Below are 15,572 nucleotides of genomic sequence, written 5' to 3'. Positions count from 1 at the left end.
TTCTACTTGTTAGAGCCAGTCCAACCAGCCGCCGGGACGGGTACGTCTGCTTCTTCAGCAGCGTTCCGCTTCTCTTTGTTAGGGGCAGTCCAGACGTAGGCCGTCGGGGGTTCAGCTGCCTCCTCAACAACATTTCGCTTCTCTGCCGACCAGACTGCTGAGGGGGCAGGCGCCGCCTCCTCAACAGGACTGCGCTTCTTGCCAGACGCCGACCAGACGGCGGGCGTCGCAGGCGCGGCTGCTTTCTCACGATTCTGTATTCCGCCATCAATGGTGGGTGCAGCAGAAATGAGAGCTGGGAACAAAAGAACTCCAGCAGTGAAATAAGATGAGAATTTCATGGTGAATAGTGTAGATCTAGTGATGTTAGTTTATTGAATAATCGATCTTGCGTGATTAGAATAGCGTCAGGAAAAGTAGCATACCGTAGACTTTGAGAACTAATGTTTGGACGTGAGAAGAAAGCGTTTTCTGAAAAACAGAAAGAGGAGCTTGGCTTTAACGTCGGATCGTGTAATACGAATAGAGTCGGGTATGTGAGGTGCATCGTCGGTCGTATTACCCTTGGTTGTGCTACGAGGTATTGAGCTTCCTATTTTGTGATTCTGCAGTCATCATCACAGTTGTTATGGATTTGGAATGAGGCTATCGCTATGATAGGTAGCTAATAAACGGAGCAAAAGAACCTGAGTTCTAGGCGGTTATAGTTTTCATCGTGATCACTATTTGTTGTCTCGGGCATTTCCCAAGCTACACTGTGACTTACACGATCTGACATACTTTCCTATCTCGTCTTCCAACGGCGTCACTCCACTCCCATTAAGGATAAGATGTATCAAGAGCTATAAGTTGGATGTATGGCTACATCTTTCTCGGGATCCTTAATCAGGCTATATTTTAAAGATGAGGCACCATTGCAGTCTATTTACTCGGCATAAGGTTTGCATGTGTCTTATTCTTTGACATTTTCTGCATCAGTTTTACCTCGGAGCAACCCATGAAATAGGTGGTCGATAATTACCTAGCTCGCCTGCCCAGTAGTGAAACCCTTCCTATTAGCTCTGAGCCGCCATCATACAGAACAGAAATTGCATGACAAGATATTTCAGCTCTCAGGAGGTTGTATTTTATGATCCTGCATTCAAAATATATTCTTCGGTTACTTTCGGTCACTTTTCCTCAATGGGATATGCAACGTTGTGCCCAGTAAAAAAATTCAAGGCAATCTTCCTTCCCTTCTTGACCGACATTCCTGAAGGGCGTCTGGTGCGATTTCGAAACAAGTTTGACCAGCTGATCAGAACACCGCATTTTCCACCAGGGCGTGGAATGCAACGTCCCCAGGTCCAGGGTCATCTTTGCAGTCGATGAACTTACACCATTTGGCAGAGAACCTACCAACAGGCTCAAGAAACTGCGTAGCACCTCCGACACAGTCAGCACATTCAAGGCAGGCGAAGATCGTCGAGATTCGCCGGTTTGCCATACCCGAAAACCAGTCAAAGTAGGACCGAAAGTGGTTGCTAATGTCGTATTTGGTTACTTAAATATCTTCAAGGTGACTGACGGGCTGGTAGCGTTGGAGGTCGGCGGGTCGGGCCTCGATGCGGGAGATGACTGTGTCGTAAGGGAGGACAGCAGACTCAGAGGAGCCTCAGAAAGCCTCAGTATCGAAATCCTCGGTTTCAGGATCCGTAGACCAAAGTCTGATATTTCCTCGCCGTTTGTTAATAGTGAAGGGAAATTGGTCAAAGTTCTTATCACCTCGGATTGCTATCGGAAATATGTAGACGAAATAAAAGGAAATAGAAAAATACTAGTGTTGAGCTAGGGGCTGCTGAAGGCATTGAGGAAAGGGGTAGTGTTGCTACATTTCTGCACCAACATCATGATGAAATGAGATATAGTCGAAAGTCAAGGTATAATATTTTCCCCAGGACATCGAAGAACGATTTAATCGCACATGTGAAAACGAGGGGTAAATGAGCTTAGTTATAAAATCTATGGCATCACCCAGAACTAGTCGCTTCCTTGGGCCGTTTATGAACATTCATCGAGAAGATCGTGCAGATACTATACATGAAGAACGTAGAACACAAGTCAATGTGAACAGCCAATGTGAACTTGTAAGCTGACTCTCCTTTTTAGAGCGGGGTAGATCTCCAAATATGGCTCGTTGCACATAGACTTAATGTTACAGCCGATTTCAGTGGTGTGTTGGCGTGTGTAATTATTCAACTTCGTCAAATCTTCAAGTTCTAATTCTCACTCCATCAACATACAACAATGTCTAAATTTATCGCCAGTGATAAACATGTCTCTGGATATCCTTCAGACCACGCTGATTCAAGCACATCTCTAATGGCGGGAGATGAAGGGCTACCTTTTAACGCTGATAGTCGCGGCCAGTTTAAAGGATCTCGCCGCTCCGCTCGACGATGTTTTACACAATGGCAAAACTGGTCTCTAATAATTACCTTGCTGTTTCTTATTGCTGGTCTTTCAGTCTGGGCCAATGTAATAATTTTGCTGGGAGGCTTTCGGTGTTATACTACGCCTGGAACTGATCATTTTGTGCCAGACTGTGAGTATATAAGATATTCACAGTTTCTATCTTCATGGACTAACGCATCAGTGCTCTATTCGAATCGAGTTACATTCCAGCTTCACAAGTTTTATGGCGGACCACCTTCCAATGCTACGGATGAGATGTGGGAGAGAATATCCCCACGTAAGTAGATGAGTCCTTCCATTTTGAACGTACGAGATGCAAGTTCAACACCAATGCTAATTTTTGCCAACACCAGCCGGCAAAGGGATCATCGAAGTTCCAACAGAGTACACCGGCAGCCTGCCTGCCTCACTCCCTGCGCCCAACAACCCTGACACAGCAAAAGTATACGGAGTCTCTATGTTCCACCAACTCCATTGCCTGGTAGCCTTCACTCTCTACATCTCCAGCTACACAGTTTGCTGATGATCTCCAGAACTTTCTTCGACTTGCCTACTATCCTGGGGGCGTCACAACAATGACCCCCGACGAATTCGTCCTCCACCGCGATCACTGCTTAGACTATATCCGTCAGGCAATAATGTGCGCGGGCGATGTGACACTCGAGCCCCTGACAAAAGTCGGTATTAACGGTATGGGAGCTGTTCACCAATGCCGCGATTTTGATCACATTTTCAGCTGGGCGTATGAACGTCGCTTGTATAAAGTGAGGGGGTCGGGGTATACTGGTGGAGTTGTTACGCATGTGCTTGCACACGGGAGTGACATTGGGGATGAGGGGATTGGGGGTGAGCATGGGCATTGAATGGGTTTTTGTATGTGGTTCTGTAGAATAAATTAATCATTGTCACGAACTGTAGATTTAGTTTTTGACCATTAAATGATATTTAATGTTGTTTATCTACCCCCTTAATCATTTAATAGATACACTATGTTAAATTTAGTTGTAGTTACAAACGATCGCAATGTGGATTCTACTTATAATTGTAGGTGCATAAAGTCTCATAAGCAGCTTCTATTCTAGGCTTAAACTACTGGCGGGATTGTCTGGATCCTTCGCACCCTGGTTAACCCAGGAAGTCGGAGATAACGACTTGTCACTAAAAGATGAGCCGCTGTAACTATGAGTCAAATTACAGATCAGTTATTGAATCAGCCTTTAAGACATTTGTATAGCCCACTTCTCACTGTTATATCAACATAACCATCGCCGATACCGTCTGTCTACCTCATCTATTTTCAGCACCCAAACCAACCCCACACTGCCAACCCCACACTCAAAATGACAGACCCAAACTTCCACATCACAACCCCACGCCTATATCTCTCCCACCTCATCGCAACCAACGACGCCCACTGCGACTTCATCGTGAATCTCTACAACACACCCGAGTTCATCGCCTCTATCGGCGGCACTCCGACCTCCATCACCACCACTGCGGGGGCACGAAAATACATAGAAACCCGTTTCCAAGCTGAGCACAGCAAGTACGGATATGGCACATACCTCGTGAACCTGCAGCCCGACTCACCCGCTACATCCAGCAACGCCTCGTTTTCCGAGGTGCTGAAGGGGTGCACGCCGATTGGCACGGTGTCGCTGACGCGAGGGCTGGGCGATGATGCGTATAAGGCGCCGGATGTTGGATTCGCGATTATTCCTGAGCTGAATGGGAAGGGGTATGCGACGGAGGCCACGGGGGCGCTGATTGAATATGCCCGGCAAGACTTGGGTGTTGATGCTGTGTTTGGCTTCTTTGCGAAGGGGAATGCAAGGTCGAGGCGCGTGGTTGAGAAGCTGGGATTTGAAGACCGTGGGGTTAGGAACCTGAGGTGCTTTGGTGGAGCTGAGAGTGAAGTGTGGGCTTTTCCGGGGATGAATGAAGACTTGGAAGTATATGGACTGTAGCAGGAAGTAGGCATTGAAGTTGGCCACTGGCTATAAAGCTCACGATAAAATTTGTCAGTGACGGTCGACACGCGTGTGAGAAGGTGAGGTTATTCCGAAACGTAGCCAACCTTATCGCGATAGGGGATTATGTGCCTTCGTTGTAGGAACTTATATATGGCGCAAAATCTCTTGTCAGACGGAAGTCACTCATACTGAGAATCACAATCGTAGATGGACTTCCAAATCACACCGACTTCATAATTCAAAATAACAGCCCATAGATATATCAACACGGCCCTCATCTGCACAAAGATATACTCCATCCTTCCATACCGACCATCACATTCCGTCCTTCCTTCCAATTACCAAAAATAACCCTTCAAACCCCCCAAACACACCCTAGAAATCCATCCCGAACCTTAAAAAAGCCCATCATCCCAAAAGCGTTAGCCCCATCACCCCTCTTGGCACGATCGCGCACGGTCCACCCCGTCGAGACTAGGATGGATCTGTCGCGTACACCAGATCCGAGACCAACGACGACAGCCCAACTCGGCCTCATGCGAAGCGCAACCCAACAGCTTGCCCTCTCGTAAACACTTCTTCTTTCACACTCTCTTTTCTGCGATCAGAACCTGCGACGCTTGAAGCAGTGAGTGTGGCATGGTCACCCTGCGCGCACCCGCTCCTTGCGCATAGCCTCAAACAACAGCGACGCCATCCATCTCTCCTCCAACAATCGCAAACCAAACGAACGCGCCCCAGCGGCAGCAACTGCATCTGCACCCTACCGAACAGAACAGATTGAACGCATCGAACACACACACACAAACACGACCATGGCGCCTATGCCACACACCCCGCGCCGCTCGCGCAAAGCCACCCGACCGCGCAGCGGCGGCGACAGCATCACCAGCAGCCCTCACAAACGCGGCTCTCCCATCCCGCTGGTCATGAAATCTGAGCCTCCCCACAAGAAGCGGCGGTATGTGCCTGGCGGTCCAGGAGGGGGTGGTCGATACGTGGACGAGGACGGGAATGAGGAGCCTGTGGGAGGGACGGGCCCTGGGGGGTATAATTATGTTGGGCCCCGTGGACGGGTGGGGCAGGAGAATGCGCGAAAGGGGGTTCTGCCGGTTGTTTATCCGAGCTCTAGCGCTAGGCGAGATAGGAGTGATAGGAGTGGTGGGGGGAGGAATCCTCGGTCTGGCGAGAGAGGTGTGCGAAGTGCACGAAGCGATAGGACGCGCACGGTGCTACCAAGGAATCAACAACCAAAGATGAGGTTCAACAGCAGTGCCCAAGCAGCGGCGGCGGTGGTCCAGAATGATGGGTATAAGCCTCGTGAAGAACGGTCATGGGAGGAGTTTCACCCGGATTTAGATATCGACATTAGGCTGAGGACCTACAGTGCCAAGGAGGTTGATGGGGTTCCTGAGGAGATGGACGGGGAGCTGGAGAGGGAGGGTGAGGGTTCACATACGCCGACTTCAATGGGAGCTATTACGCCGGGGGCGATGATGAATGGGGCACTGATGACGCAGGGGTCGCCGCCGACGAAGAGGAGGCCTGGACGCCCGCCGCGAGACCCTGTGGCGTTCTATGCAGCCAGGGCTGCGGCACAGTCGGTGGGGTTTGCATCTTCACCTATGGGGACTATGATTGCGCCTTTGCAGAACCAGAACCCGAAAGAAAGACTCACGTTGCCGCAGCCATCCTATAGGAAGGTCGATGCGCTGGCGAAGTTTGAGGACAAGGCGTCAGGGCAGGTGAAGTACGTTGAGAAGAGTATGGCGAATGTGGGGTATCAGGAGACGGATATATTTATTCGCTCAGAGCATATTATGATCAAACATAATGATGCCTACCTCGATGAAGACTTGGATTTGCCTGTCAAGGGCGGCGAGGTGGCGATTACGGGTGGCTCTGTGGGGAGGGTGGAATATGATATGGACGAGCAGGACGACAAGTGGCTTGAGGCATTCAATCTCACACAACGCAAAGCTGCTGGGATTGAGCCCATCTCCCGCGAGATGTTTGAGATCACTATTACAAAGATCGAGAAGGAGTGGCATGCGCTCGAAAAGCGGATTCCCAAGCCAAACCCGAAGCCGCCGCAGACTCACAGGCCGCGATCCAGCTCAGCTGCTGCTGTGAATGGAGAGCCACAGGCAGGTGAGGAGCTGGATAGCAAGTGTGCCATTTGCGACGATGGGGATTGCGAGAATACGAATGCGATTGTCTTTTGTGATGGCTGCGATTTGGCCGTTCATCAGGAGTGTTACGGTGTTCCCTTTATTCCGGAGGGTCAGTGGCTGTGCAGAAAGTGCCAGCTTATTGGGAGAGGTGTCCCGGTATGTTATTTCACTGTTGATTGATTGCTATGCATATGCTGACATATATCTAGACTTGCATCTTCTGCCCGAACACCGAGGGTGGTTTCAAGCAGACCAACTCGTCGCGCTGGGCTCACTTACTCTGTGCCATGTGGATTCCAGAAGTCTCACTCGGCAATCATACATTCATGGAACCAGTAATGGATGTGGAAAAGGTTCCCAAAACACGTTGGAAACTCACATGCTATATCTGCCAGCAACGAATGGGCGCCTGCATCCAATGCGGTAACAAACTCTGTTACCAAGCCTTCCACGTCACCTGCGCCCGCCGAGCCCATCTCTTCCTCAAAATGAAGAACAACCACGGCACCCTCGCCGAGCTCGACGGCACTACCCAACTCAAAGCCTTCTGCGACAAGCACTGCCCCACCGACTACGCTAAAGAAAACGATGTCGCGAAAGCCACACGCGAAGCGCGCAGCTTCTACAAACGCACCATGCGCGACCGTCTCTGGGCTGATAGCCAAGCCTCCGCCCTCGCTCTCGCAGCTACTCACCAAAACGCAACCACCGAGCATCCCGCCGACGAGTCCCAGAAGACCGGCGCGCACCTGGCCATTACCATCGGCAGCGCCAAGAAGAAGGGGGAGCTCCAGAACCCAAAGTCGGTGTGGAAACTCCCTTCGGGTGCACCAGTCATTCCGTCCGCAGTGTACGACATCGTCGACGTCTCACTCCAGCGCTTCACGATCCTGCGGCGTCGCGAGTGGGTCGCGGCGGCGTGTCGGTACTGGACGCTGAAGCGCGAGGCGAGGCGCGGGGCAGCGCTGCTGAAGAGGTTGCAGTTGCAGATGGAGACGTTTTCGTCGATGGAGCTTACGAGGCGCAATTTTGCGAGTATGGGCGATGTGGGACGCGCGAGGCTGGAGAGGCGTATTGAGTTTGCGAAGATGCTGGTGAAGGATGTGGAGAGGTTGAAGGAGTTGAGCACACATGTGGTCATGAGGGAGACGGAGAAGGTGCAGTATGCTATTAAACAGAGGGAGACGTTGGATACCACGTACTTCCCCGTTACGAAGCTGCTGCCGCCGATTGTCGATAAAGCGCTTGCGTAAGTTGAATCTTAGCATCCCTTTCCGCTGTTTGCATTACTAACATGAGATACAGCCTCGATATTAAGAGAACGTTTACTGCTGGCCTCTGGCAAGTACAAAATAGGCTCCATCGTCGATATTACGTCCAAGCCACGACGCTTGCCGAGGACATCGCAATGATCTGCAAGAAAGGCATCGAAGCCGTTGCGGCCCACCTTCCCAGCGAGGCCGCTGTGGGTAGCGCCGAATACAATTCCCAGCTGAAGATAGCAATCCACGAAGTCAAGGACAGGAAGAAGCTCGCCAAGCGAATCATCAAGGCCATCCAGCCACAACTCGAAATCGCCGTCCGCGCAGAGGCAGACCTGCTCCAAAAGTCGCCGGATAAGATGGTCGCGGATCTTGAACTCGTTCTAGAGGGATGCATTGACATCTCTCCAGAGGCTTTGCTGGGTCCTACAAGACATGGCACTGCTGATCCAACGGTTGCAGTTCAGTCAATTGAAGGCGCTGATATAGCGGATGACAACGTCGATGTGAACCAGCAGATCACAGTCGAAGCCGAAGCAGCTGATAGCATCGCACTAGCCGAATCCGCAGATGTAGACATGCTCGACGAAGACGAAGACGCGCCAGGCGAGCCAGACGACGGTGAAGCCTACGCATCCATCACACCTGCCGCAGCCGCGAAGCCTACTACCGAGGAGCCCGCCGCCGCGCAATCCTCCGAAACACCCCCAGCTGCCGCCGAGTTCTCGGCCACGTCAAACAACCTCCCACAACCCCCCACACCCCCAGTCTCCAACCCCGGCGCAGGGAGCATAATAAGCCAAGACCTCGCACCCACTTCCGGCGTAGCGAGTGTGGCCCCTCCTGGCTCCTTCCTCACCGGCGGCGGGAAACCGTGGTATCTCGAGAACTACGACCCGAAGACGGGGACGTTTGTGGAGCCGCCGCCGCCGCCGCCTATGGAAGAGGAGGTGGAGGAGGAAGTGGTGGAGGAGGAAGTGGTGGAGGAGGAGGTAGTAGAGGAAGAAGTGGTGGAGAAGGAGGTGGTGGAGAAGGAGACGGTGGAGAAGGAGGTGGTGGAGGAGGATGTGGCGCGCGCGACGAGCGATGAGGAGTTGAGCGAGATTGATGATGAGGAGATGAGGGATTTGGAGGAAGGTATGGGTGAGGAGATGGGGGCGGGGAAGAAGGTTGAGAAGACGACGCCGAGGAAGGGGAAGGCTAAGAAGCGGAGGAGGGCGTATTAAGGGATCATGGACACGGGGCGTTTATTTTGTTGGGGGGGGGTTTGTATTCTAAGGGTGTTTATCGCTGGGCATGGATAGGCTTTTTTGCTGGACCGTGCTGGAGTGGCGCTTTGCTTGAGCTGTATATTATTTTCTGGGCTACGGTCTGGAGTTTCTGAAGGGGGAGATAGGGGAGAAGCTACTCTAATTGAGAAAGAACGATTATAACTCACTTTTGTAGCTATTATGGCGGCATATGTATAGAACTATCTCACTATTGCAGGGAAAGCTCACTAATATAATGAGGGGTAAACTTGTATGTAACCCGTCCAATATTAGCACGTGGACTAGTATTAATCGGCAGCTGGATGCATGGTTGTACAGTACAAGAGATGATCGATCGGTTTATGTGCCGCGGACTGTGCCGCGTTGCATCTGTATTTCTGTACAGGACCCTGAAGATGATGCTGGTGCCACAAAGCTTAATATTTATGATAGAACTTAAGATAGATTCCCCAACTATTTCTCTCGTTCCCTCGAATCTGTATTTGCAACTGCCGTACTATCGCCAATGGGATTTTTTTGTCTTGTTTACTTGGTAAACATGATGACATCGTGCAACCCCCCTAATAGCGGATCCCCAAGCGTCGCCAACCTGGTTGACCAGTGGACGGCCGCACGTTGATTGGCGGGACCCCCAACAAACACCACCAGGCACGGAGCAACACATTAATTCCATAATTCTTCGTAACCCATATACCGCCGCTTTACGCGCAACACCCCTCCTCCTCCTCCTCACAAATAAACGCGCGACAAAAAGGTCCATCGCGGTCTTTTACCTCAGGATCCTCTTTACCCACTTCTTTGTTTATCATCGCTTCACGTCTTCAAGACATATTATCACACACACGATACACGTCGCGTCGCTGTTGCTACGATGGGAGAATCTAGGTAGGTTACCCCACGTTCAGGGACGGAAAACGCGAGCATCAACGCTGACTGAGTTGGGTTGTAGGCAAGAACTTGTGGCATGGCTCAACAGCCTGCTGCAGCTGAATGTCACCAAGGTTGAACAGTGCGGTACTGGGTAAGCTTCATTCCTGTCGGCGATGAATCGGAGTTGGTGAGCTGGAAGAGGGTAAACTAACAACCCCTCCCTCCAACAGAGCAGCTCTGTGCCAGATCTTCGACAGCATCTATCTTGATATCCCAATGGCCCGCGTCAAGTTCAACGTCAACACCGAATATGCCTACCTGCAAAACTTCAAGATCTTGCAAAGTTCGTCATCACTACCTCTCCCCTCCTCTCCCAACTCAAGCCATGACAGCAACTAACAATCCCCTCCCCTCCGACAGACTGCTTCACCAAACACCAAGTCGACCGCATCATCCCCGTCGAGTCCCTGATCAAATGCAAAATGCAAGACAACCTCGAGTTCCTGCAATGGTCCAAGCGCTACTGGGACCAGTACTTCCCCGGCGGTGACTACGACGCCGTCTCGCGCCGTCGCGGCTCCGGTGCTCCCCCCGCTGCCGCACCCGCCTCACGCACCTCCGCCGGATCCGCAGCTGCCCGTCGTGGCGGCACCACGCCGACGACTGGAGGCGCCCGTATCGGCGCTGGCAAGGTTGGCGGTGGCCCTGGATCAGCGGCGCTGCAGGCTGAGAACAATACGCTGAAGGAGACCGTGCAGGGGTTGGAGAGGGAGAGGGATTTCTACTTCTCGAAGCTGAGGGATATTGAGTTGTTGATCCAGCAGGCGGTTGAGGAGGACCCGGAGATCGAGAAGCAGGAGGATGGCCTTATCAAGCATATCCAGACTATTCTGTACAGCACGGAGGACGGGTTTGAGATCCCGGCGGAGGGAGAGGGGTTGGATGATCAAGAGACTTTTTAAAAGAGGGGTTGTCTTATCTTCGAGGGAAGGGGGAGCGATACCACATATATGTTTGAGGTAATGAGGTGGAGATATCTGGAATAGGAGGTCACGAAGTACGAAGTACATGAATCAAGAGGAGGCGGCATGGCTATTCAGACATGAATGCTTTCGCGCGCATAAAAGGAACGGCAACTACTATCATAGATTGCGCAGACGCATACTTGATTAAATGAGTGTTTGGTACCTTAAACTTCAACTTGCACTTATGCTTGCACGTGCAATTACTACTGTAGTTGCCTATAGTCTAGATCATTTGGTTCAACGTCCCGAATTTTGGGGGTTTGTCCGCCTCACGCCGCCCGCCCCAATGACCGTGTGGACTCGCTAAAATCCGGGGTTAGCACAGTACCGTACTAGTAGAGCCCATGATCCCAGGCACTAAGACAATCACAACGTCACCAGGCATCTACCCGTGAACTCCATCTACTCATACAACTATCCACTTCAATCTTCAGCGTTTCCTTCTTCATTACTGCATATATACCCCACAGAGTACCACGAATACCAATACAAGACACAACAGAGAGCAACAAAGCCCAAACACTCTCCCTCCACCCCCCCAATCAACCACCAAACCGCCATACCACCCTTACCACCACGCCCTCCAACATGGCGCCTCCCCTCGAAATCTCCATCCCAACAACCACCATCTCGACCCCCACCTCCTCCCCCCCCTACGCCCTCTACAACATCACTCTCCGCCTCCCCCTCCGCACCTTCATCGTCCAAAAACGCTACTCCGAATTCGTCGCCCTTGACAGCGCCCTCAAAACCCAACTCCCAACCCCGCCACCCATCCCGCTCCCCTCTAAATCATGGCCCTTACCATTCATGCGCACCTCCACCAACCCCACCCTCGTCGAAGAGCGTCGCGCGGGGCTAGAAACATACCTCCGCGCCATCGCCGAGACGCCCGATTCCCAGTGGCGCGCCACCAGCGTCTGGCGCACGTTCTTGAACTTGCCGTCGTCCGCGGCGAGCCAGTCGAGCAGTCGCTCTGCGGAGGCACATGCGGATATCACCGGGATTTCAGACTTGAAGGGGGGAGGAGCGAATTTGGATCCAGCGGCTTGGTTGGATGTGTTGAGGGAGATGAAGGCGAGGTTGCATGAGGCGAGGTTGTGGTTGGGGAAGAGGGATGGGGCGACCACGAGCCAGGCGCAGCATGAGGCAAGCGCGAGTGCGAAGAAGTGTTTGGTCAAAGCGGGACTTCTGGTGCAGACACTAGAGGAGGGTTTGAAGGCACTTGCGGGGGCGAGGGGGTTGGGTGAGGGCGAGTTGAGGAGGAGGAGGGATTTAGTTAATAGTGCGAAGGTGGAGAAAGAGGGGTTGGAGAAGTTGGCGGCGAGTTTGGCGTTGAAGGGGAATACGGGAGGTTCTTCGGCAGGGGGGAGTAGCACAGTGGCAGCGAGCTCAGCAGATAGGACGGAGTTGTTTGGGGGAGGGGCGTCGAGGCCTAAGGGGAGGGTGTTGGGTGCGCCGGCGCAAGAGACTGAGAGGACTAGGGAGCTGGATAATGAGGGAGTGGCGCAGCTACAGAAGCAGTTGATGCAGGAACAGGATATGGATCTGGATGAGCTGGCTAAGATTGTGAGGAGGCAGAAGGAGATGGGGATTGCGATCAGTGATGAGCTGGATCTCCAGAATGAGATGCTGACTAGGGTGGATGAGGATGTCACACGTGTTGGGGGAAAGCTTGAGATTGCTAAGAAGCGTACTGGCAAGATTAGGTGATGTGTAATTAGAAGCTGTGTTGGCTGGTTACTAGTGTTTTCATACACCAGGTGTGTATTATATAATTATTCTAAGAGTTGTACAATATAAGACGTTGATTACCCTTATCTAGAGGTTGGAAGTTTCTGCCTCTCTGCTGCTATGTTCACATTCCCTTTCAATTTTGAAGTTCACCTTAAATTCACTTAAAGGGGTTGTTTACAACAACTGCTTGGTTAGAGGAAGTAGCGCGACCTCCTTTGTACGCGTCTTCTTTAGGCCCCATCAACAAACCTTCCAACCTCCTGCTCCGGTAGCAATTTTCTATAAAGCTACCAACTTTTTCCACACTTGCTCTCTAACTTTCTCCTTCATAGGAGATACAATAACTGTGCAGTATCTCCAAACTTTTCTCCTTCACAGCAGATACAATAGCTGTGCAGTATCTCCAAACTTTTCTCCTTCACGGCAGATACGATAGCAGTGCAGTATCTCCAAACTTTTCTCTTTATCTTTCACCTTCATAGCAGATACAGGAGCCCAGTGCAGTGAAGATGAGTACCAACAATACCCCCAAGAATGTTGGAGGGCAGAGAATCGTAAGACACACTCATGTCCAGTTTTTTGGGAATAATAACTAATATAAATTTACAGAAGGGAGAGCTCAACGAACAAGGTGCTAAATTAAGGGCCAACACCATCATCCGCATCAAAGAAGCTTGAGGAGTCTCCGAGCTTATCGACATTTTCCCGAGGGAGATCAGACCCACCGATCAGCTTGGTAGCACTACACTTACTAACCTCCGCACCATCTCCAACCTATGCCCCAATCTGAAGAAAGCTCAGAGTGAGATGCTTAGGATCTGCAGGAACCCTGATGGAACCTACAAAGTTTTCAGCTTCAGTCAGAGCAAGGCGCTCATGGAGCAACTCAAGGAGGCGAAGAGCTTGCTTTCTGCAGGTGACAATCAGTCTGCCAAGAAGGAAGGAGCTACCCCGAGTGCTGCCACTCCAAACAGTCCTGCCAGATTTGATTCCCCTGCTGCTTCACCATCATCCCATCATCCTACTGAAAGTTAAGCAATTCACAATTCAAAAATCCCAGCCAAGAATTGTTTGCCTCCATTGGAAAAGCTTCAAAGCAATCTGCCGCCGAAGAATACGACGAGGGAAACTCTATTGTTGTCGATATGACTCCGAGAATAAAATCTGAGGAGGAAGATAGAGCCTCTCTCGATCAAGAGAAGCATGGACAGGCCCCTACACCAACGATGGCGACCACAGCTCCTGTTGCCATCATGACCACCGAAGGTTCCCAGAGCCCTACCAAGGTGGCCACAACGCCTGTTGCTGTCATGTCCACCGAAGGATCCCAGGCCGCTGGTTCGAGAGCAAATCCTCTCGAGATCCCCAAGATCGATGTTGATAGCCATGATTCAGATTCCGATGAGTATGATCCTGAAGACACGTTAATCATCCCTGGTTTCCCCTGCCAGCTGAACCGCAGTACATCACCTGTGAAAGCCGCAGATAACGGCTCTGGAAAGGCAGCTGAGAAGCCTGCTGAAAGCCGATTGACTTCTTTTGACACGGTGAGTAATTTCCCTGTTATTTTTTTGGTTATTTTTTTTTGCGAAAGATGGACTGATTTCATGGACCCCTAGACCGGCTTAAGTGTTGTTCCAAGCAGATATATACGACACCCTTTCAGCAACAAGAACAAGATGCGTCTTGAACAGAGTGAAACTTCCTCCAACCCACCAACCATCGACAAACCTGCCATGACCAAAAAGCCTTTCACAAACTTGATGACCTCTACTGCTCCCAAGAAGATCACGACTTTCGAACCACCCAAGCAGCGCATTCAGAAACCTGGAGATACGAAGAAGGAGGTCGGACTCGTTATTCACTCCGAATCAGGAATTCAGAACACCGATTCTAACATGTGTATCCAGAAGCTCAAGAAGCCTCAACTCGACAACATCATTTCTCCAGCTGAAGTCAGCAACGTCATAAGCATCATGGAAGACACTCCGGTAAGTAACTATAATACAATACCTTCCCATAAATTCTCGTACGTTTTCACTGACATCTGATCTAGCAGGACCAGCAAGTCAACGAGGTCGAGGTTATAGACCTAACTACTACAACTACCAGGACCAAACGCTCCACCTCGTCAAAAAAGCGTACCGCCTCCACCATGCTCCGCGCCGCCGACGAGCCCAACCCCCAAGCCGAGCGTTCCGTCCGCGCCCGCCTCCTCCAACACGCCGCTCCCTACAACAGCTCCAGAGCCATCTCCGACATCCTCCAATTCGAGCATGTCATCATCACCATGACGGAGGCTGCTATCGGTTCTGTCACCGTTTCGTCGTTTGCTGGTGCTGGTGCGGACGAGAAGACTGAGGAGTGCAAGGAGAAGTATTTGGGGTTTTTGACTTCGTTCATAGGCAGTGTTGGCAGTCTTAAGGGGGAGCTGCTGGAGATTGCTGAGAGGGAGGAGTAGGGGGTTGATCTCGGTTTGTTTTCTGCTGGGGAGGCCCGGATGGGTTATGGGAGATGAGTATATGAGTCGCTGGAGTATTGAGATACGGTTTTAGTTCATTTCTGTGGTCTTCACGGATAGGTTATGGGGTATGAGAATATGGGGCGCAGGGGTGTTGAGGCATGATTTCTGATTTTCTGTGGTCGACGCAGACACGTTATGAGGGATAAGAATATGAAACACTGGAGTATTGAGACACGATCTATGCATTGTGACTATCATTGAGACACATGTGTATCAGTTGTGAAATATAGTATAATCGATCAGTATCCAATGACTGCCATGCCGCTGACACCTATACGTGGA

The 15,572-nt window shown here is 51.2% G+C and overlaps 7 protein-coding genes across 7 annotated transcripts; 6 read left to right on the top strand and 1 right to left on the bottom strand.

Annotated features, from left to right (window-relative positions):
- Positions 1-2: 2 nt before the first annotated feature.
- Positions 3-341, bottom strand: VE01_02087 (uncharacterized protein; the record flags this gene model as incomplete). Its single annotated transcript, XM_018271598.1, has 1 exon — positions 3-341. The coding sequence occupies one exon, from the start codon at positions 339-341 to the stop codon at positions 3-5; it is 339 nt and encodes a 112-aa protein (XP_018133511.1).
- A 1,945-nt stretch (positions 342-2,286) lies between these two features.
- VE01_02086 (uncharacterized protein) lies at positions 2,287-3,317 on the top strand (the record flags this gene model as incomplete). The annotated part of the gene is made up of 4 exons (XM_018271597.1): positions 2,287-2,584; positions 2,636-2,731; positions 2,808-2,935; positions 2,988-3,317. The coding sequence occupies 4 exons, from the start codon at positions 2,287-2,289 to the stop codon at positions 3,315-3,317; spliced, it is 852 nt and encodes a 283-aa protein (XP_018133512.1).
- Positions 3,318-3,585: 268 nt separating this feature from the next.
- On the top strand, positions 3,586-4,547 carry VE01_02085 (uncharacterized protein). Its single transcript, XM_018271596.2, has one exon. The coding sequence runs from the start codon at positions 3,795-3,797 to the stop codon at positions 4,419-4,421; it is 627 nt and encodes a 208-aa protein (XP_018133513.1). The 5' UTR covers positions 3,586-3,794; the 3' UTR covers positions 4,422-4,547.
- Positions 4,548-4,948: 401 nt separating this feature from the next.
- Positions 4,949-9,089, top strand: NTO1 (nuA3 HAT complex component nto1; the record flags this gene model as incomplete). The annotated part of the gene is made up of 3 exons (XM_018271595.2): positions 4,949-6,757; positions 6,811-7,850; positions 7,907-9,089. Exons 1-3 carry the CDS (start codon positions 5,243-5,245, stop codon positions 9,087-9,089), a joined length of 3,738 nt encoding a protein of 1,245 aa, XP_018133514.1. The 5' UTR covers positions 4,949-5,242.
- Positions 9,090-9,820: 731 nt separating this feature from the next.
- Positions 9,821-11,198, top strand: VE01_02083 (uncharacterized protein). The gene is made up of 4 exons (XM_018271594.2): positions 9,821-10,019; positions 10,084-10,155; positions 10,235-10,347; positions 10,425-11,198. Exons 1-4 carry the CDS (start codon positions 10,006-10,008, stop codon positions 10,964-10,966), a joined length of 741 nt encoding a protein of 246 aa, XP_018133515.1. The 5' UTR covers positions 9,821-10,005; the 3' UTR covers positions 10,967-11,198.
- A 154-nt stretch (positions 11,199-11,352) lies between these two features.
- On the top strand, positions 11,353-12,846 carry VE01_02082 (uncharacterized protein). The gene has a single exon (XM_018271593.2). It carries the CDS (start codon positions 11,618-11,620, stop codon positions 12,740-12,742), a length of 1,125 nt encoding a protein of 374 aa, XP_018133516.1. The 5' UTR covers positions 11,353-11,617; the 3' UTR covers positions 12,743-12,846.
- Positions 12,847-13,084: 238 nt separating this feature from the next.
- Positions 13,085-15,454, top strand: VE01_02081 (uncharacterized protein). Its single transcript, XM_018271592.2, has 4 exons — positions 13,085-13,320; positions 13,376-14,313; positions 14,386-14,757; positions 14,823-15,454. The coding sequence occupies exons 2-4, from the start codon at positions 13,912-13,914 to the stop codon at positions 15,225-15,227; spliced, it is 1,179 nt and encodes a 392-aa protein (XP_018133517.2). The 5' UTR covers positions 13,085-13,320; positions 13,376-13,911; the 3' UTR covers positions 15,228-15,454.
- The last annotated feature ends 118 nt before the right edge of the window (positions 15,455-15,572 follow it).

This window comes from Pseudogymnoascus verrucosus, assembly GCF_001662655.1.
Source record: "Pseudogymnoascus verrucosus strain UAMH 10579 unplaced genomic scaffold scaffold_6, whole genome shotgun sequence".
NCBI classification, from domain to species: domain Eukaryota; kingdom Fungi; phylum Ascomycota; class Leotiomycetes; order Thelebolales; family Thelebolaceae; genus Pseudogymnoascus; species Pseudogymnoascus verrucosus.
This window is presented reverse-complemented; position numbering and strand designations above follow the sequence as displayed.

What these genes read in the sequence shown, in the direction of transcription:
- VE01_02083 (XM_018271594.2), top strand. An exon ending in GTTGAACAGTGCGGTACTGG is followed by an intron (nt 10,156 to 10,234) that starts GTAAGCTTCATT and finishes TCCCTCCAACAG; the next exon opens with AGCAGCTCTGTGCCAGATCT. An exon ending in AAACTTCAAGATCTTGCAAA is followed by an intron (nt 10,348 to 10,424) that starts GTTCGTCATCAC and finishes CCCCTCCGACAG; the next exon opens with ACTGCTTCACCAAACACCAA.
- VE01_02082 (XM_018271593.2), top strand. Translation starts at nt 11,618, where the DNA reads ATGGCGCCTCCCCTCGAAATCTCCATCCCAACAACCACCATCTCGACC.
- VE01_02081 (XM_018271592.2), top strand. Translation starts at nt 13,912, where the DNA reads ATGACTCCGAGAATAAAATCTGAGGAGGAAGATAGAGCCTCTCTCGAT. An exon ending in GATTGACTTCTTTTGACACG is followed by an intron (nt 14,314 to 14,385) that starts GTGAGTAATTTC and finishes ATGGACCCCTAG; the next exon opens with ACCGGCTTAAGTGTTGTTCC. An exon ending in GCATCATGGAAGACACTCCG is followed by an intron (nt 14,758 to 14,822) that starts GTAAGTAACTAT and finishes CATCTGATCTAG; the next exon opens with CAGGACCAGCAAGTCAACGA.
- VE01_02085 (XM_018271596.2), top strand. Translation starts at nt 3,795, where the DNA reads ATGACAGACCCAAACTTCCACATCACAACCCCACGCCTATATCTCTCC.